Source organism: Mchenga conophoros, linkage group LG14, assembly GCF_057382185.1.
Source record: "Mchenga conophoros isolate Kocher_MC1m ecotype Shallow Benthic linkage group LG14, M_conophoros_male_GT1.1, whole genome shotgun sequence".
Taxonomy (NCBI): Eukaryota; Metazoa; Chordata; class Actinopteri; order Cichliformes; family Cichlidae; genus Mchenga; species Mchenga conophoros.
Window position 1 is genome coordinate 39,462,059 of NC_140539.1, and position 21,316 is coordinate 39,483,374.

The window sequence follows — 21,316 nt, forward strand, 5'->3', positions numbered from 1 at the left end:
CGCTGCAAACGACGGCGCTTAGACCTGGTTAATGTTTTCTGGCAAAACGATGGACTTTCTTCCGTCTTTCATCCACACTCGTTTTACTTCAAAACTAAATAATTAAGAGAAATCCACAAACAATATTGGTGAATAATCCCTCTGCTTTCCAGAAAACGGGAGTTTTCCAGTCATTTTCAGGTGGATTGCTCCCTGTTTGTGCGTTTGTTACAAACCCCGGTTTAGTGCCACAGTGATGTATGAATTGTGGGTAATCGTTTGAGCGGAGCTGGCAGAGATGCTCAGAAAGAATCCGTGAGCTCATCGGGAACCAGTCTCCCAGTCCGAGTGTGCGGACTTTGGTTCTGGGCCTGGATCTCAGTAACTAACAACAGCTGTTCACCACAACTTGTTTTTCACAACTTGTGAATAGAAATGGTGCAGTTCCACAGCCAGGGGGAGCTGTTGCTCCTGGAGTGACATTTACCTGCTGAAGCGCAGAAATCTGAAAGATGAGCTCTGACACATCACGTCTGTTTCTGAATGGGAAAGCTGAAAGCTGCAAAGCTGAGGGGTTGCCACAGTGGGACATGTTTGAACTTGGAAATGTGTTTGCTCTGATATGCATGTCGTTGACTGCGAGAAGCAAATTAGACCGGATTCATGTTTCATGCAGCTCTCAGGGTGTGGGTTTGGCTCGGGCCTGCCTGGCTCAAGCATTGTTCAAACATGAAACTTGTGGTTATGTAGTTTCAGATGCCAAGTTGCTAAGTGCCTGAAAACAATAATAATACTTTGATAACACCGTTCTCTTTGTTCTCATCCATCACGGCATCTGTCACCCGTCTCGCCCCACCGCTTCGCTCCACCCGGGAATCTCGCAGCTATGAAGGTGAGACCGCGTTCAGATTTCTGGCAAATGTGCAGCTCAGCTATTAAACGCTTCATTAACCATCAAAGATCCTCTGGTCCAACATCTCAACTACATCGTTTTTCACAATCAGCGTATAAACACGTATATTTATATATATATATATTTAAAGATTTCTTGTGATAATAGTTATTATTTATTTTTATAATCTGTACAGTTATATTTTCATGAGGTCTAGCTGGCCCAGATTATTATTATCGCTTCATAAATTTGTTGGGTGCTGAGCATGTCGGGGAGGGAATGGGAGGAAACTTAAACATGAACATTCACATTTATGTCAATATATGTATTACATAATACATATATGCATTATATATGTATATATGTATTATGTATATTTATGTCCATTTAGACGTATGTCTGTAGTTTGAGGGAGATTTCAGTGATTTCAGTTTGGAGCGCTGAACAGTGATGAGTGTGAGTTTGCACTGCTGGTTTTATGGTGTTTATGCTGGACTGTAAATCTAAAGAAAACTGTTACTGTAACAGCAGGCGGGCAGTGAAAGCGAGCTGTGCCACGCAGACAGCCTGGGCTCAGCAGGCAGCAGCAGCACGTTGGCCTCCTCCGTCATAGAGGTGGAGTCCGAGCGAGGCGGCGCCAGTTTGAAGCCTCAGCTACGACCGAACAAGGAGGAGGTAACTTTAGCTTGTGCTAGCACTCGTCAGCACTGCAGCCTCAGAGGATGTATCTGCGTTAGTGCTGACCTGATGTCAGGATGGATGGATGGATGGATGAGTAGACGGATGGATGGATGGATGAGTGAGTAGACGGATGGATGGATGGATGGATGGATGAGTGAGTAGACGGATGGATGGATGGATGGATGGATGAGTGAGTAGACGGATGGATGGATGGATGGATGGATGGATGGATGGATGGATGGATGGATGGATGGATGGATGGATGAATGAGTGAGTAGATGGATGGATGGATGGATGGATGGATGGATGGATGAGTGAGTGAGTAGACGGATGGATGGATGGATGGGTGAGTGAGTAGACGGATGGATGGACGGATGGATGGATGGATGGATGGATGAGTGAGTAGACGGATGGATGGATGGATGGATGGATGGATAGATGAGTGAGTAGACGGATGGATGGATGGATGGATGAGTGAGTAGACGGATGGATGGATGGATGGATGGATGGATGGATGGATGAGTGAGTAGACGGATGGATGGATGGATGAATGAGTAGATGGATGGATGGATGGATGGATGAGTGAGTAGACGGATGGATGGATGGATGGATGAGTGAGTAGACGGATGGATGGATGGATGGATGGATGAGTGAGTAGACGGATGGATGGATGGATGGATGGATGGATGAGTGAGTAGACGGATGGATGGATGGATGGATGGATGGATGGATGGATGAGTGAGTAGACGGATGGATGGATGGATGGATGGATGGATGGATGAGTGAGTAGACGGATGGATGGATGGATGGATGGATGGATGAGTGAGTAGACGGATGGATGGATGGATGGATGGATGGATGAGTGAGTAGACGGATGGATGGATGGATGGATGGATGAGTAGATGGATGGATGGATGAATGAGTAGATGGATGGATGGATGGATGGATGAATGAGTAGACGGATGGATGGATGGATGAGTGAGTAGATGGATGGATGGATGGATGGATGGATGGATGGATGAGTGAGTAGACGGATGGATGGATGGATGGATGGATGAGTGAGTAGACAGATGGATGGATGGATGGATGGATGGATGGATGGATGGATGGATGGATGGATGGATGAGTGAGTAGACGGATGGATGGATGGATGGATGAGTGAGTAGACGGATGGATGGATGGATGGATGAGTGAGTAGATGGATGGATGGATGGATGGATGAGTGAGTAGACGGATGGATGGATGGATGGATGGATGAGTGAGTAGACAGATGGATGGATGGATGGATGAGTGAGTAGATGGATGGATGGATGGATGGATGGATGAGTGAGTAGATGGATGGATGGATGAGTGAGTAGACAGATGGATGGATGGATGGATGGATGAGTGAGTAGATGGATGGATGGATGGATGGATGAGTGAGTAGATGGATGGATGGATGGATGGATGGATGGATGGATGAGTGAGTAGATGGATGGATGGATGGATGGATGGATGGATGGATGGATGGATGGATGGATGGATGAGTGAGTAGACGGATGGATGGATGGATGAGTGAGTAGACGGATGGATGAGTGAGTAGACGGATGGATGGATGGATGAGTGAGTAGACGGATGGATGGATGGATGGATGGATGGATGGATGAGTGAGTAGATGGATGGATGGATGGATGGATGAGTGAGTAGACGGATGGATGGATGGAAACTTACATCGGCTCAGGAGCCCTGAGCTGAGCCAATTCCCACTGCAGTCCCACAACAGTAATATAATAAAATGTATTCAATCAAACTTGTGCACAGATAGTAGGTTTGAAAACAGGACTGTATCAAACACTCATAGCATCCTTTTAATGGTGTCTTTTCATTTTTGTTTAAATGAGGAGAAGGAGGAGGAAGAGGAGCTGACCCCCTTCAGTCCTCCTCCCACTCTGTCCATCACAGAGGAGATCCTGGAGTTCATCAATCAGAGTAGAGCCAGAGAGGGGCTCGCTGCCATCCACACTCACATGACGGTTAGAAAACAGAACACCCACCATAACTTGACATGTGGTCAACCACGTTTGAGGACACGAGTCTGCGTCAGCCTCAAGTGGACTATATTTTTCTTTCTAGCCATACTTGTTTAGATTCATGAAACTGTCACACCATGTTGCGATGTCATTGATTATTCACTGATTTACTGAAGACCAACCTTTGTGAAACCTCACGTATAAAGAGGTCAAATCCTGGGTTTTGACATCTGAACATTGTGGCTTAAAATCTTATCACATGACAAACTGCATGTTTATCAGGAAAGAGCCTTAAGATAGACCATCCATTACCAAAGACCTCAAGCAAACAACTCCTTTACTACACATGTTCTTGTTCAAGGTTTTATTAATTTAACAAAACAAACCAAATTCAGGCAGATATTTGAACAAATTCCAGTGATTTCCCTCTTTTTCTTTAAACTATTCACTAAACTGTTAAGTAACACACCGGTGGGTGTCCATATCCCACCAGCTACATTAGCACATGCTAGGATTCATATGACTGTAAGTTTCTTCTTACTTTTTTCCCCCGGTACAGATCAAGGATGAGCCCAAAGAGCCTCTATCCAACCAGACCAACTTCACCTGCCCGCTGCCCCCAGTCACCTCCAGCCAAGAACAAACACACACAATGCCACAGGAACAGGAAAGAGCAGAGATTGAGGATGACATCGTCCAAAGTCAGACTGGAGAAAATGAGACAACAGAAAGTGAAATCCAAGAAATTCAAGTTGCAGAAAGTCAGGTGGAAAAGGGAGAAGAAGTGCTTGGAGAAGTACAAGAAAATGATAAAGAGAAGACGAAAACGAGTGAAAACGAGGATAGACACAAGATCGTTCCACCCCAAACACTAGACCTTCATCGATTCGTCTCAGAAGAGGAGGAAAGCAAAAACAAAGTCATACCGATAGAAGAAGAAGAGTCCACAACTTCCTCCTCAAATCTAGGAGCCCCTAACCAGCCCAACAAGAGATATCACCCGCCTACAAGAGGTTCCCACCTCACCAAGAGAGATAAGAAGATCATTGAAAAGATAAGAAGTTACTATGAGGCAGCAGCTGAGGCTGAAGAGGGCGAGGAAGAGGATGAAGAGCTTGCTGAAGAAGTAGGGTCAAAAAGGAGAAACAGTTTCTCACAAATTCCCTCTGGCTTGGTAAAGGAGACCATGTCACGCTTTGATGTCGGTGGTCACCAAGGGGAGTCAGAAAGTGGACTGTCCAAGTTCGAAGAACCAGAAAGAGATACTGATAGGGAGCACCTTTCTTCCTCTGGTCCAGTTTCTTCCCCATTTCCAGTACTAGCAGATGCAAAGAGTGATGGACAGGCTGATAAACCAATGAGCTCTTTGGATTTTCGAGAAGAGGACCGAGTCAAGTCTTCATCCTCTGCTGCGAGTAACGACGAAGAGACTCCAAATCCGGTAAATTTGCAATCAAACCAAAGCAGGCCTATTGGAGAAGAAACAAAGATTCAGGATCAAAATGAGAATGTTTGCAAAGGATCGTTGGTGGAAAGACGGGAGGAGAAGGTGGAAGGAGAGTCCAGAGATCAAACAACCATGCCTGGTGCTGGAAACCAAGCTATTACAAATGGGCATGAAGCTAACCCACCAGGCTCAACAGAGGCTAATGGAAGCCATGAAGAAACCTCTACACCTGTGAATACGTGCGAAAAACCTGAGACAAAAACCCAGAACATCTGGACTAGAACCAGAAGCAGAGACCAAGCAAAGGCCATTGGGAACCTCGAGGACCTTCCCAGTCAGATAAAAGTGGGCCGATGGTCTCGCCACTCCAGGATTGTCACTGCTAACCGAGCCCTGTTCGAGACCATGGGATCGGATGTGGCTGGTATCGGGTTATTCGAGGCGAACCCCGTGGTAGACCCTGTGCTGATAGAAAACTCAGAGCGTATTCTAAGCAAGGTCCAAACACTGGCTCGAATGTACAGCGCCAAAGCCAGCACCATGAAGGTCCCCCTGCATCAAAAACGCTCCAATAGTGGACGGAACCAATCGGTGGTTTCTGCTAGTCTGTCTGGACCCGCAAGCCCGAGCCAAAGTAGAAGTCAGATACAGGCTGAAGCTCAAGTTACAGCTGAGCACCAAAAACAATATGAAACAGAAACCGGTCAGTCAGAGTCGAGATGTGCAACCCAAACTTACTCCATGGTCAAAGTTCAAACCCAAAACGTAACACAAAGGCGGCAATGTCAGATTCAAGCTGAAGACCAGAACCAGACTCAAACCATGAGCTGGAAGACCAAAGAGATCCAGGAAGAGAGGACAGTAAAGACAGCAGAGAGCCTCACACCAGGTAAGCTGCCTTTTCTAAGACTTCCTCTAAGATGCTGTGACTTTGGGTTCTTTAAAGAGAGTCCAGGACCAAATTATTGTGTTAACATAAGATAAGATCTCTCTTTTTTGTCAGTGCTCATCCCACGTCGGCATTATGCACAACACAAACAACACAACACGGTAACTTAATAAATACAAAAAATGAAAAAATAAAAAGAATGAGTGTATGTGTAACACTCTATCCACGGTCTCAGAGGAAGTCTCTGATCCAGCTGCAGGTGGTAGAAGGAAGTCCGATATCCAGCAGTTTCACTATTAGTCTGTCTGTGGATTATCAAATTAAAAGCAGCGCTAAAGTCAAGAAAGAGCAGCCTGGCGTAACGGCCCTGTTGTTCCAGGTGAGAGATGGTGGTGTGCTGAACTCCCTGCCATACCTGTCCTGAGTTGTTGTTGCTGAAGTGGTCTTAAATCCTCCTCTTGTACGCTGCCTTCTCTGTTGCCTCTTTTCAGCTCAGATCTGGCTGCACTGTACTGCGTACCATCACCGGATCTGAAAGCGGCGTCACGTTGCTTCAGCAGGACCTGGACCTCTTTAGTCATCCAGGGTTTCTGGTTGCAATACACCCGGAGACGTTTGTCCACAGTGACACTGTTGGTACAGAAGTTAATATATGAGAGCACTGATGCTGTGTGCTCTTCGAGGTCCTGGTGTTCAAACACCGTCCAGTCCTGCAGCTGATGTGATGCACCTTCTGGCCAGGTTTTCTTTGTGGCTGGGGGGCTCTCCTCCTAACGTGTATGCAGGGATCAGCAGTATTGAACTGTGGTCTAACAAACCTCGATGTGGTACATGTTGCTGTAGGCTTTATCCAGTGTGTTTTGCTGCAGCCAAGTCTCTGTGAGCAGTGTAATGCTGCTGTCCCATACACACCTGTTGATTCGTCTGTTTTGTTGGACAGGAAAATACTTGGAAGCAGTGGCTTAATTGTTTGTTTCATGTTTGGTTCATACTCTATATTTCATTGTTTTTCCCAGATGTCCAGGAGGCTGCGATGGAGCCAGTTGAACCTCAGTCGTTTGGTCATGTGTTTGTCAAAGAACAGATGACCACCCAGCAGACGAATGGAATTAGCCTCTCCAGGCCGAGAGACTTCATCTCTGCTTTGAGCAGAGAAAGAGACTCTGGTGTAGGCCGTACTCTGAGTGAAACTTCCCAGACCTCCATCACACCTCAAGAAAATCCAGCCCCTTTGTTAAGCAACCAATCATCCAGTCTGACCCAGGTGAACAGCTATGAGCACAGGTACACCTCACCTGGAGCATCCTCATCTTCTACAACAACCATTCAGCATCTCAGGACACAAGCTGGAGACTGGAGCTCCAGTTTGTGCTGCCCTGCCAGTAACAAGGACCCCTCCAGGGATGACCCCCTGAATGAGAACAGGGATGTGCATCCAGATGTGTGAGTACTTTACTAATTAAGTAAAAATGAAAGGACTATAACAATAAAGGATTGAGTACAAAAAATGAGTTGAGTTGATGATAAATTATGGTTAATCATATACATACATGAATAAACATTAGTCAGTACCATGGTAAATGACCAAATGTTTATAAATGATGGAAGGCAGAAGGAGTGAAGCTCAGATCCGACAGAAACCACAAGCGTGACATGAAATGGTCTTTCTAGCATTTTATAGGCTCACCACGGTGCACATTGAAATGAGTGAGATTAGCTAAATTTGGTTTGCAGTTCAGAGCAGCAGCAGCAGATTCATTCCCACTACTTTTCTCCTTGTGGTTGCCTGCAGGCCGGAGCAGCAGAGTGGTCGGCACCATGCTTATTCAGCCAGAGAGTCTGGAGAAATCATCACCCAACCCGCTCCCTCGGAGCCACCTCTGTGTGCTGAGCACTGCAGAAAAGTGACCAAAGATGGAGATAACCAAGACAAAGACAAGCAGGACGCAGCAGCTGAACAATGTATACAAGCTAGAGTAGAACACAGCTTCACAGATAACAAGGATACGCTGAGCAAAGACGTGAATGTTTACGCAGCGCCTGAATTCAGTGTTTGCACAGGAAATGCAAATGCAGACGCGTCTTCAGGAAAGTGCAACAGCTCTGCAAGACCTCACCCAGGGCCGAGCAGAGAGCAGAGAGAAACAGAGGAGGGCAGCACTGTGCTGCGAAACCAGCGTCCGCAGAAGACATCAGCAGAGGAACTCTCCAGCGATGAGGGTTCAGCAGGGCGCTTTGGTGAATGGAGACCCTTAGGAGAGCTTCCTGCTCAGCCTTCCCAGAGTCTTCCCTTACTCACAGCCTCTGGCTCTTCACACGCAAGCTGCCACGCACTCACAGAAACCCCAGGGCATCACAGTTTAAGAGAAAATGAACCACGTCCATCAAATCCCGCTCAGCTGCAGTCTGAAGACCATCTCCCAACATTCACCAGCCAAAGGCCGCTCGACCTGCTGACGACGCTGGGCGGACGGGCTTCATCTGATCCCCCGAATGTCAATAGCATGCCTGAAGGTGACCACAGGTGTGTATGGACCTGATAACTGACAAGCAAAAGTGCAGAAAACCCAGAATCTGTGCAAGCTCACACTGCTCTGACAGCTCCCAAAGGTTGTGACTGGCAGTTAGTCAAGAGCTGAATTAAGGCCCAGTATGAGATAAGAAGGGTATTTCTGAAGTGTGAATCATGCACAGTTAAATAACTAAAAGCATGCAGCAGGAAATGAGCAGAATAACTGCACTTTAGAGATTTCGTGAGCAATTGGAAGAGATTTAACAAAGTAATAATGATAATCTGATGAAGGTGGCCAATAAGGGGAACCTGGTCTGTGTGTATGAACTCGAACCCCTAATAAACCAGCAAGCCCAGCCCATGCTTTTCAGTTTAACATATTTTGATCTGCTTCTTTTTTCTTCTTTTATATAAGAAATGAAATGTGGCTGTATTAACACGAAGGTGAAATTCAAGCCAGGACACATGTTTTCATTAAAGCGTATGCCTCGAGGTTCTCTTGCTCTTGTAATCTTTGGCACTTTATTTCAAGCCAAACTAAATTTTATCTATTCAATTCAATTCAATTCAATTTTATTTATATAGCGCCAAATCACAACAAAAGTCGCCTCAAGGCGCTTCATAGATACAGAGAAAAACCCAACAATCATATGACCCCCTATGAGCAAGCACTTTGGCGACAGTGGGAAGGAAAAACTCCCTTTTAACAGGAAGAAACCTCCGGCAGAACCAGGCTCAGGGAGGGGCGGCCATCTGCTGCGACCGGTTGGGGTGAGAGAAGGAAGACAGGATAAAGACATGCTGTGGAAGAGAGACAGAGGTTAATAACAGATATGATTCAATACAGAGAGGTCTATTAATACATAGTGAGTGAGAAAGGTGACTGGAAAGGAAAAACTCAATGCATCATGGGAATCCCCCGGCAGCCTACATCTATTGCAGCATAACAAAGGGAGGATTCAGGGTCACCTGGTCCAGCCCTAACTATATGCTTTAGAAAAAAGGAAAGTTTTAAGCCTAATCTTAAAAGTAGAGATAGTGTCTGTCTCCCGAATCCAAACTGGAAGCTGGTTCCACAGAAGAGGGGCCTGAAAACTGAAGGCTCTCCCTCCCATTCTACTTTTAAATACTCTAGGAACAACAAGTAGGCCTGCAGAGCGAGAGCGAAGTGCTCTAATAGGGTGATATGGTACTACAAGGTCATTAAGATAAGATGGGGCCTGATTATTTAAGACCTTGTATGTGAGGAGCAGGATTTTGAATTCAATTCTGGATTTAACAGGAAGCCAATGAAGGGAAGCCAAAACAGGAGAAATATGCTCTCTCTTTCTAGTCCCTGTCAGGACTCTTGCTGCAGCATTTTGGATTAGCTGAAGGCTTTTCAGTGAGTTTTTTGGACATCCTGATAATAATGAATTACAGTAGTCCAGCCTGGAAGTAATAAATGCATGAACTAGTTTTTCAGCGTCACTCTGAGACAGGATATTTCTAATTTTAGAGATGTTGCGCAAATGGAAGAAAGCAGTCTTACATATTTGTTTAATATGTGCGTTGAAGGACATGTCCTGGTCAAAAATGACTCCAAGGTTCCTCACAGCGTTACTGGAGGCCAAGGTAATGCCATCCAGAGTAAGAATCTGGTTAGATACCATATTTCTAAGATTTTCAGGGCCAAGTACAATAACCTCAGTTTTATCTGAATTAAGAAGCAGAAAGTTAGCGGCCATCCAAGTCTTTATGTCTTTAAGACATTCCTGCAGTTTAACTAATTGGTGTGTGTTATCTGGCTTCATGGACAGATAGAGCTGGGTGTCATCTGCATAGCAGTGAAAATGTATGCTATGTCTTCTAATGATGCTGCCTAAGGGAAGCATGTATAATGTAAACAGAATTGGTCCTAGCACTGAACCCTGTGGAACTCCATAATTAACCTCAGTGTGTGAAGAGGACTCTCCATTTACATGCACGAATTGGAGTCTATTAGATAGATATGATACAAACCACTGCAGTGCAGTACCTGTAATACCTACAGCATGTTCTAATCGCTCTAATAGGATATTATGATCAACAGTATCGAACGCTGCACTGAGGTCTAGCAGGACAAGCACAGAGATGAGTCCACTGTCAGAGGCCATAAGAAGATCATTTGTAACCTTCACTAAAGCTGTTTCTGTGCTGTGCTGAGCTCTGAAACCTGACTGAAACTCTTCAAATAAACCTCTGCAGATGATCTGTTAGCTGTTTGACAACTACTCTTTCAAGGATTTTTGATATGAAAGGAAGGTTGGAGATTGGCCTATAATTAGCTAAGACTGCTGGGTCTAGAGATGGCTTTTTGAGTAAAGGTTTAACTACAGCCAGCTTGAAGGCCTGTGGTACATAGCCGATTATTAGAGATAGGTTGATCATATTTAAGATCGAAGAATTAATTAATGGCAGGACTTCTTTGAGCAGTTTTGTAGGAATGGGGTCTAAAAGACACGTTGATGGTTTGGAGGAAGTAATTATTGAAGTTAACTCAGAAAGATCAATTGGAGAAAAAGAGTCTAACTTAATATCAATGGTACTAAGAGTAGCTGTAGATAATATTACATCTGTGGGATGATTATTGGTAATTTTTTCTCTAATGATAAAAATTTTATTTGTGAAGAAGTTCATGAAGTCATTACTAGTTAACGTTAAAGGGATGGTTGGCTCAAAAGAGCTCTGACTTTTTGTCAGCCTGGCTACAGTGCTGAAGAGAAACCTAGGGTTGTTCTTATTTTCTTCAATCAGTGATGAATAGTAAGATGTTCTGGCTTTGCGGAGGGCTTTCTTATAAAGCAGCAAACTATTTCTCCAGGCTAAATGATGATCCTCTAGATTTGTGACACGCCATTTCCTCTCCAGATTACGAGTCATCTGCTTTAGGGTACGTGTTTCAGAATTATACCACGGAGTCAGGTACTTCTGATTTGAGGCCTTAGTTTTCACAGGAGCTACAGTATCCAGAGTCGTACGTAGTGAGGAGGTGAAATTATTAACAAGATAATCGACCTCTGTTGGGGTAGCGTTCAGATAGCTACTCTGCTCTGTGTTGGTACAGGGCATTGAAGATGATAACAGTGGGTGGATTATATTCTTAAACTTAGTTACAGTGCTTTCAGAAAGACATCTACTTTGATAAAGTCTACTCTTCACCGCTGTGTAATCAATTATTGTAAAAGTAAATGTTATCAGGAAATGATCAGACAGGAGAGGGTTTTCAGGAAACACTGTTAAATGTTCCGTTTCTATGCCATATGTTAAAACAAGATCTAGAGTGTGATTAAAGTGGTGGGTGGGTTCTTTTACATTTTGAGAGAAGCCAATTGAGTCTAATAACAGATTAAATGCCATGTTGAGGCTGTCATTTTTAGCATCTACATGGATGTTGAAATCACCCACAATAATTATTTTATCTAAGCTCAGAACTAAATTAGATATAAAGTCTGAGAAATCAGACAGAAACTCTGTGTAAGGCCCAGGTGGACGATAGATGATAACAAGTAAGACTGGTTTCTGAGTTTCACAGCTGGGGTGGACAATGTTAAGCATCAGGCTTTCAAATGAATTAAAAGTCTGTCTGGGTCTTTCATTAATTAATAGGCTGGTGTGAAAAATTGCTGCCACACCTCCCCCTCGGCCTGTGCTTCGAGATTTCTGGTAGTTAGAATGGCTCGGGGGTGTTGATTCATTTAAACTAACATAATCATCCTGCTGCAACCAGGTTTCTGTAAGGCAGAGTAAATCAATTTGTTGATCAATTATTAAGTCATGTACTAACAGAGACTTGGAGGAGAGAGACCTAATATTTAATAATCCACATTTCACTGTTTTACTCTTTGGTTCAGATGTGGATACTGTATTGTTCTTTCTTTGTGATTGTTTATGTTTAAGTTGTTTGTTGCTGGTTTTTAGTTTGTTTTTTGTCTTTTTGGAAGCTGACACAGTCTCTATGGAGATGGGTTTTTGGGGGGGTAGCAGGAGGAGAGAAGCTGCAGAGAGGCGTTTAAGACTGCAACTCTGCTTCCTGGTCCCAACTCTGGATAGTCATATTTTGGGGGGTTTAATAAATTTGTCCATATTTCTAGAAATGAGAGCTGCTCCATCCAAAGTGGGATGGATGCCATCTCTCCTAACAAGACCAGGTTTCCTCCAGAAGGTTTGCCAATTATCTATGAAGCCCACATCGTTTCTGGGACACCACTCAGACAGCCAGCAATTTAAGGAGAACATGCGGCTAAACATGTCACTCCTGGTCTGATTGGGGAGGGGACCAGAGAAAACTACAGAGTCCGACATTGTTTTGGCAAAGTTGCACACCGATTCAATATTGATTTTAGTGACCTCCGATTGGCGTAACCGGGTGTCATTACTGCCGACGTGAATTATGATTTTACTGAATTTACGTTTACCCTTAGCCAGCAGTTTTAAATTTCCTTCAATGTCGCCTGCTCTGGCCCCTGGAAGACAATTCACTATGGTTGCCGGTGTCTCTAGCTTCACATGTCTGAGAACAGAATCGCCAATTACCAGAGTTTGACCCCCGGCGGGTGTGTCGCCGAGTGGGGAAAAACGGTTAGACACATGAACGGGTTGGTGGTGTACCTGGGGCTTCTGTTTAGGACTATGCTTCCTCCTCGCCGTGACCCAGCCGCCCTGATTCCCCAGCTGCTTGGGACCTGCCGGGGAACAGCTAGCGGGGCCTACGCTATTTTCGGCTGCACCAGCTACAGGGGCCTGGCTAGCTGCGGGTGAATGAAGGGTGCGAAGCCGAGTCTCCAATTCAGTAATCCTGGCCTCCAGCGCTGCAAATATGCTACATTTGTTACAGATATCATTACTGCTAAAGGAGGCCGAGGAGTAACTAAACATCTGACACAATGAGCAAGAAAGTGCAGGAGGGACAGGTGAAGTAGCCATGGTGCTAATGAGTCGGCTACGAGCTAAGCTAGGCTAGCGAGACAGTACAGAGACAGTGAGTGAATACTTTGGCTATAAATTAGGTAGTGAGTACACAGAAAGTGTGCTTCGGAGGAAGCACGTGAAGATTATACTATGAAAGAAGAATGTATTTAAAAGTTGTTAATTAAATCGCTAAGCAAATAAGCTACTCAGAAACACCACTGTGTTTGAGCAGGAACAGGAAGTATCTGGCTTCTGATCAGTAGAAGAATTTGCCTTCAGCCACATAATTTACCTTTGTTTGTCACATTACAACTTTCTGTTACCACTAAAACGTTTTATACAGTACTTTGTACAGTTCTAAAGAACTTGAAAGTCAATGTTTAGTATGATCAGAGATGGGCAGTAACGTGTAATCCGATTACTTTTTTCAAGTAACGAGTAAAGTAAGGGATTACTATTGCAAAAACGGTAATTAGATTACTGTTACTTTCCCGTAGGAACGCTGCGTTACTGCGTTACTAAAACCGTGATTTTTTGCGAGAATGTCTCATGACAGTGACGTAAGCGAGTGCGCCGTTAGTGACAACAGCTGTGTGCAGATCAACAATGGATCATATATCGAGTGCAGAGAGAGTATGAGCGTGCAGCGTTTAAAGCGTGGAAGTACTGACCTTACTTTGAGTTTGATTCCATAAAAAGTGACAAAAACATTAGTGTCCGCTGTGCGTGGGAAGAAAACTTCTTTTTACAGCGAAAAAACCCCTAAACTTCCAACAAGCACCGAGTAGCTACGACGTAATGGGAAACTCACAGAGAAACTCGCGGATTCTTCCACTGACCGCGGCACACCTGCACCAGGGTAAACCTCCGCCTACCCCACTCCTGCTTTACAGGTGAAAATAGAGCAACAGGACCGCTGAGTCTTTGACTTTATTTATGTTCTGCTGTGTTTTACTTGCATCTATTTGAAAGACTGAGTGTAAACACAAAAAATATTTTATTTTATGAGCTGGAATGTGCAGAAAATAGGTTTAAATGTTAAACTAATTTCTTCCAGTCAGAGAATGTTGCAGATAATTAAATCTTTGCTTGATGCATAAAGTTAAAAGATTAAAACTAATAAAACAAGTTTTAAAAAGAGACTTTTCCATTTGATTACATTTTGTATGATGATTATGTAGAAAAAGTAGAATTGGGCTGAAAGATCTATCACTTTATCACCTCTTCAGGTTGTAAATCGTGTTTTTAAAAAGTAACTAAGTAACTAAGTAATTAATTACTTTTGAAAATAAGTAATCAGTAAAGTAACTGGATTACTTTTTTGGAGAAGTAATCAATAATTAGTTACTGATTACTTTTTCAAGTAACTTGACCAACACTGAGTATGACCACCTTAATTCTCCGTGTTTCTTAAGGAATCTTCAGGAATACTTCTCTGGGCTTCTTGAAGGACGTTCAAAGCTCTTTGGATGTTTCTGCCTTTTTGCTGATCTCTGTCAGGATGATCTCTCACTGCTTCAGTGATTTTGAGGTCTGGGCTCTTCTTTTTCAAATTTCACATATGGATCCATCGCTCCATCAGACCTGATTTTCAGTCCAGTTCTTGTGTCGTTTTCATGCCTCAGCCTTTGCACCACGTTTCTCTTCATTATCAACGGCCTTCTGGCAGACGTCCTTCCACTGAGAGCGTTTCTGACGAAGTTTCGGTGAAGGATGAAAATTTCTTCCTCTTTCTTATGGACGTCGTTTCAGACACTGTAGATCAAACCTATTCTTTTGTCCTTCACTTGTCCATTTTCCTCTGATTTTTAAGAACACGCTGCACGCCATGCTGAAATACTCTCAGCTAACAGCTGATCAGTTTGTACTGATCAATAGTATTTCATATCAAACTATCTTTATTGTTATTTTTGACATTTTTCATGGATTCATCTCAGGAAATGGGAACAAATGATGTGTTTCTGTGACTGGCTGCTGGCAACAAGGAGCCTAAAGATGCAATTAAAACTGCTTCTTTTCTAAGTTGTCTCTTATATGTAGAGACAACACTGGGTCATCGCTTTTTATGCTTGGTCAAAGTTCAGTGGCTTAACAAGGGGGAAAAAAATTCGTCTGGCAGAAGTAAGATCGTACCAGTCAAAATAGGAGGGAAAAAATCTAGATTTTAAGGAAAGAAACTCTCCCTAAATTGTGGTCAGTCAGAATAGTTTAACTCTCTTAAACTGTAGCTAAAGCCGCAGTGAAAGTAGAACATTGACATTATAGAGTACTGATAAGAAAGTTAGCTGACGGGGATCCGTCCGGCCCAGGAGCCGCTGCCAGTCGCCTCTGAGGCCTTTCCCAAACCAGAGCTTCAGTTCACGCTCACATCATCTGCCATTATTTACCAGAAACGCTGTCAAACCTAAATGAGGATGTGGTCCCAACTAGTGAATGTTCCTTACATTGAGCTTAAAGTGCCATTTTTGGCCCTTCTGCTGTAGTGTTAGCTGGGCTTTTATCACTTGGAAAGACGAGAGTCACAATGCCCCTGTCAGAGAAGCTTCTTTAAGTATAACTGCAGTGATTTTTTTATTTAATTCGATAAACTAGATGTTTTTAAATCTGTGCTTCTCTGTAACTTACAGGGACCCAAAAGAGCCAGGATGCCCGACCAAACTTCCGATCTTCAAGACTCAGGAGGAGAGAACTACCCAGGCTATTACCACGCCTGACCAGGGCACCTCTGCACCCTCAGCCTTCCAACCCAGCCTGAGACACCGCTCTCCTTCTCCTCATAGAGCTCCTCCTACCTCCTCAGTACGAGCACCACCTTGCTCCTCACCATTCAGGCTTATTCCAGCATCTTCTCCGACTCCTGTATGCCCAAACAACATCTCCAAGGCTCTTTCCAGCTTATCTCCGACTCCCCCTTTAACCAGGAAAGCCCCGTCTACCCCCTCTCCTGCATCTTCCTCATCATCTGTAAGAGGCCCTCCTCCCTCCCCTACATCATCCTCTACCCTTCGCTCTCCCACATGCTCCTCCCCCATCACCTCTTCCTCCACATTTACCAAATCCTTAGCTGCCTCCTGCATCAGTCAGTCTATCAGTCAGAGTATGGCAAAAGACAACACTGCCCGCAACAGCGTGAATCAAAGTCCCTCCTTACCTTCCTCTCACTTACGACGGCGTTCCCCTTCTCCCAAACCTCCTTCCAGCACACCTGCTTGTGCTCAGTTAGGATGTTCCAAGGATGGGTACCACCATCCAAGATGCCCACCGTCCACTCTCCGGACCTCTTGCACTTCTCCGTCCCTCATGCCATCTTCTCCTCCCTCTCTTTCCCAACGCTCTCCAAGTCCATCCCATTACCAGCCGGCCTACGCTTCATCCTCTTCACCACGTCCCTCATTCCTTCACAGCAAAACTGGTTCTTCACAGAACTCAAACAACAACAACAATCACAGCACAGCAATCAGTCAAGTGAGCTGCAGCTTGAGCAGTGCTCTCAGTAACGGAGGTTGGTTGGTAAGTCCACAGAAGGAGACATTCTCTAATGGGACCAGTAAAGCCGCGGTAAAGCAACAATCCCAAGATTCTCTCTGGTCAGGATCACACAACCGTGTAGCCCGGCCTTTCTCCGCATCCGAACCCAACTCACGAGTTCAGTCCCCATCTCCCTCTCCAGCTTCATTCATTCACCTCTGCTCTCCACCTCCACAGCACAATTTCTCCTCCCCCATGGCAAATAAACCGCCCCATCCCCGGAGCTCAAGGGTAGGAAGTGCAAGTTCCCATAACCCATTAGGTCTAACTTTGGAGCTACCCATCACCTCTTCCATGAGTTCTTCTTCATGTCCGAGCCCGCGGATCCTCTCCCCACCTCCTATCGGTGTGTCAGTGAATGTTTGGGCAAACAATGTTGCGACACCTCAGCCTAGAAACGCTAGATATGTTTCCTCCTCTGCCTCTCCTTCTCTTTCATCAACATTGGCGTCTTTCCCAACTTCTTCTTCGTCCTCCTTTGTCCCACAGAGTGGTTTCAAAGGATCTTTCCCTTCTGGACCCTGCCCTACCACCTCCCTAAGCCTCCGCAGGTCTTTCTCCTCCAGCCTGGCCGACAGACCTTCCAGCCCAGCCCGGCTCAACGCTGCTGCCCAGCGACGTTCCTGGGCAGACAGCAGCCGAAGGTCCCTAGGTTTCAGTGGAAATGCCCATCCTTCTTTTGACCAACACGAGTCCTGTCCGGTCAGTCCAAGGAGTGGATGGTCCTCTTACAGCAGCTCACCCGCATGCCTCAGCCCTGAAAATGGGCTTCAGTCCCCACCCTCATCCAGCAAGTTTTCCCCAGGGAACGGCACCGGGGGTGGGCAGCATTTTACCAGCGTGCCCTGGCCAGATGTGCGAGAGCTTTCAAACAAATACAATGGAACGGATATCCCGGATACAGGCGATACTTGCACCATCAGTGCCTCGTCTCCTCCCCCTGTGTCCTCCACCGCTTCATCAGACAGGCAGATAGACTGGGAAGATCCCGAGTTACAGGAGGGAAACTGTCGGAGCCAGCTGATCTGCGCCTACCTTAGCCGACCCTCCAGTGAGCAAAACCTCACCTCCTCAAGTCTGACTCTGTCCACCTCAGGAATGACCTCTCCTCCACCTGCCCCCTACCAACACCACCAATTCCACATCAAACCACCGCCTCAGGTTCAAATCTATACCACAGCACCTCCTGTGTCCCCAGTCTCTTCTCCCCTGCCCTCAAGAGCATCACCACTACCCAAACAGGGCAACCACAAGGCCAGTTATGCCACCACAGTCAACCTACAAATTGCTGGAAGTGGCAGAATAACCTCCTTCAGCACGGCCCAAGTTAGCCTAACCCAAACCCTGCAGGGTGGAGCAGGAGCTGGAGTAGCAGCACAGGGGCAGATGGTGAGGAGAGTAAGCATCAGCGGACTCTCACAGCTTCCTTCAGCTCTTCCTCAGAACTGTAACAGGATATAAAGCAGTGAGACTAGTCTTTCATTCATGGAGCCAGAAGGGAAAATATGTGCAAAGAACACAGCGGACGTGGTTTTGTTTCTCACGAATGGTCCCGCCCTCACCTCGCCGTGTAAGATAGATGTTTTATATGTGCAGTCTTCACATGTCGCAACAAACAAAACAAGTTTTTCACTGTCTGTTATAAAAGATGGACGTAGCCACAGTGACGTCACAGGTTGGTTACGAAACAGGAAGTGGTGAGCGAGGGGTGGGCCTGAAACAGCCCTCAGTCAAAACGTTAACCCACCACGAAGCACTGTCATCTTTATCCTCCTTTCCTGACTCTGATGGGACCAAAATTTCCACAACTCATAACTGAAGGTTCATCAGGAAATTGAGCCCATTGTTTATACGGGCCTCACGTTTTTATCTGACTCTGAATGCATGCTGATGGAAGTGTTTACAGAAAGGTCAGAATATGGCGCAGAAGAAAGGACTTTGTAAGTAACACTGTTCCTATGTGATCTCCCCGTCCACAGCTGGATGTGATGGATTATGACCAGCTAAAGGTTGGAAGATTGCTTTGATCAGTTCTGGACTACCTGTGGATGCGTTTGAGACTTTTTTTTGGAAAAGACTTTCAAACTTTTAGCATTTATTGAGCTGGACTACATCCCAACCCTGCAAACAGATGTTTTGAAGGTCCAACTATGCTGTATCCAATCATGTGTATTATTTTTGTGATCTTTTCTCTTTTTTAAAATATATATATATATATATATATATATATATATATATATTGTGTTGGACAAACATCCATATGCGGCTGTCTGAGGCCAGTGTGAGGCCAGTGTTAAAACTTGTTAACTGTGGTTAATGATCCATCTCTTTTTTTAATCCTTTTTCCTTCTTTTTTATCTTATTGTTTATTTATGAAGTTAGTCTTATTTTCTTTGGCACTTAATATCCTTAAAGTAATTTTGGTATTTTTGCACAGTGTCTTCAGCTCTTGGGTGCATGCATGAGTGTGTGTATGCGTGTGTACGTTTGACATGACGTGTCTGGTAAAGTTTTACTTTTAACTTCAGACCAAGCTGATATCTGTGTTTTTGCTGAACTTGGTACTCACTCTGCTGATACCAGCGCCGTCCAGAAACCTCCTCCGGAAAACTCGTGAACTCCAGAGGTTGCCAAGATGGATACTGGAGCATTAGCAGACTTGGGTCACTCCTCAGTTTGGACACATATTTTCACTGAGATTTTTTTTTCACTACACTTTTATTTATATAATCCCAAGACACGAAAACAGTTGCTTCAAACTGCTTCATATTGTAGGGTAAAAACCATACAGTATTATAAAGAAAGCCTAACAATCAGACAACCCCATATGAGTAGCAGTCGGAAGTCCTAAAAACTCGCTGAAAAGCCTTCAGCTGATCCAAAATGCTGCAGCAAGAGTCCTGACAGGGACTAGAAAGAGAGAGCAGATTTCTCCTGTTTTGGCTTCCTGTTAAATCCAGAATTCAAAATCCTGCTCCTCACATACAAGGTCTTAAATAATCAGGTCACATCTTATCTTAATGACCTTGTAGTACCATATCACCCTATTAGAGCACTTGGCTCTCGCTCTGCAGGCCTACTTGTTGTTCCTAGAGTATTTAAAAGTAGAATGGGAGGCAGAGCCTTCAGTTTTCAGGCCCCTCTTCTGTGGAACCAGCTTCCAGTTTGGATTCAGGAGACAGACACTATCTCTACTTTCAAGATTAGGCTTCAAACTTTCCTTTTTGCTAAAGCATATAGTTAGGGCTGGACCAGGTGACCCTGAATCCTCCCTTAGTTATGCTGCAATAGACGTAGGCTGCCGGGGATTCCCATGATGCATTGAGTTTTTCCTTTCCAGTCACCTTTCTCACTCACTATGTGTTAACAGACCTCTCTGCATTGAATCACACTTTTTCTCTGTATGTATTATTGTAGGGTCTACCTTACAATATAAAGCACCTCGAGGCCACTGTTGCTGTGATTTGGTGTCATATGACTAAAATTTAATCTTTTAACAGGAAGAAACATCCAGCAAAACCAGGCTCAGGGAGGCACGGCCAGCAGCCTACATCCGCATATCTAAGGGAGAATTAAAATTTTCCTCCTGTTAAAGCAAAACACACTGTTCGAGTTTTGCAGCTTAGTCAATACTTCAAAGAACAGGCAGGAAAGAAATATGATTGCTATCTCAAAATCGTCCATAGCAACAGTGTGAAAGACTTTAAGGCCACTGAACGACCCACAAGCATCTCGTGTTGTTAGGTAAAATGTGTATTGCTGGAATCATTCACACTGATTTCTGCATCAAAAGCCTCTTTGTGAGAGCTCGACTGTTGCTAGCAGATCTCCTACAGATTGCGTGGAAGACACCGACTCATCTGCAGAAACTCGCCGAGCTGGAGTTGAACTTTAAAACGTGCCTTACCTCTAAAACCAACACTTTTCTAATGGCAGATGTTCTCCACTTCCAGTTTTTGTGTCACACACAGTTTCATTACCAGTTGGCAAATGTTTGCAGACAGGTTGGCATCCTCCTTGTCACCTACTTGCAACTGACGCAACTTGCAATAGCAAAAGGAGGTTTTGGTGTGGCTCAATTTCACGATACCAGCTGCCAGCAACCGCCCACAGCCACCTGCCAGCTGGTCAGAGAACACAAAGCCTTAGCTGATGTACTTCCCTGGTGATGCTTGGAGTTGAAGGTTTTTTCTTTTACAGTTACATTATTGTATCTTGAAAGATTGGTTATTAAAAGAATCAAAAATATGAAACTAATGCATGTTTAAAAACATAATAAAACGCTGAATGAGTTGTGAGGTTTCTGCAGGGCACTGGTGGCAATCTGCAGGGACCAGAATCTTACTGGTAACAGGTAAAAAAGGGAACTTCAACTAAATCTTCTTCCAGTAAACCTGAGACAGTTTGAGAAATACAGGAAATAAAAGTGTGAGTTTTAAAGCCCGACCTC

General features: G+C 44.6%; 1 protein-coding gene across 2 annotated transcripts; it reads left to right on the forward strand.

Annotated features, from left to right (window-relative positions):
- The first annotated feature begins 636 nt into the window (after window positions 1–636).
- Window positions 637–21,312, forward strand: LOC146560393 (uncharacterized). 2 transcript variants are annotated; one of them, XM_085244501.1, is made up of 7 exons: window positions 637–871; window positions 1,400–1,546; window positions 3,433–3,564; window positions 4,121–5,897; window positions 6,914–7,340; window positions 7,690–8,421; window positions 15,966–21,312. In XM_085244501.1, the coding sequence occupies exons 1-7, from the start codon at window positions 866–868 to the stop codon at window positions 18,325–18,327; spliced, it is 5,583 nt and encodes a 1,860-aa protein (XP_085100627.1). In that variant the 5' UTR covers window positions 637–865; the 3' UTR covers window positions 18,328–21,312. The 2 variants fall into 2 exon arrangements, with proteins under 2 accessions (XP_085100627.1, XP_085100628.1); XM_085244502.1 differs by having other exon boundaries at window positions 3,436–3,564.
- The last annotated feature ends 4 nt before the right edge of the window (window positions 21,313–21,316 follow it).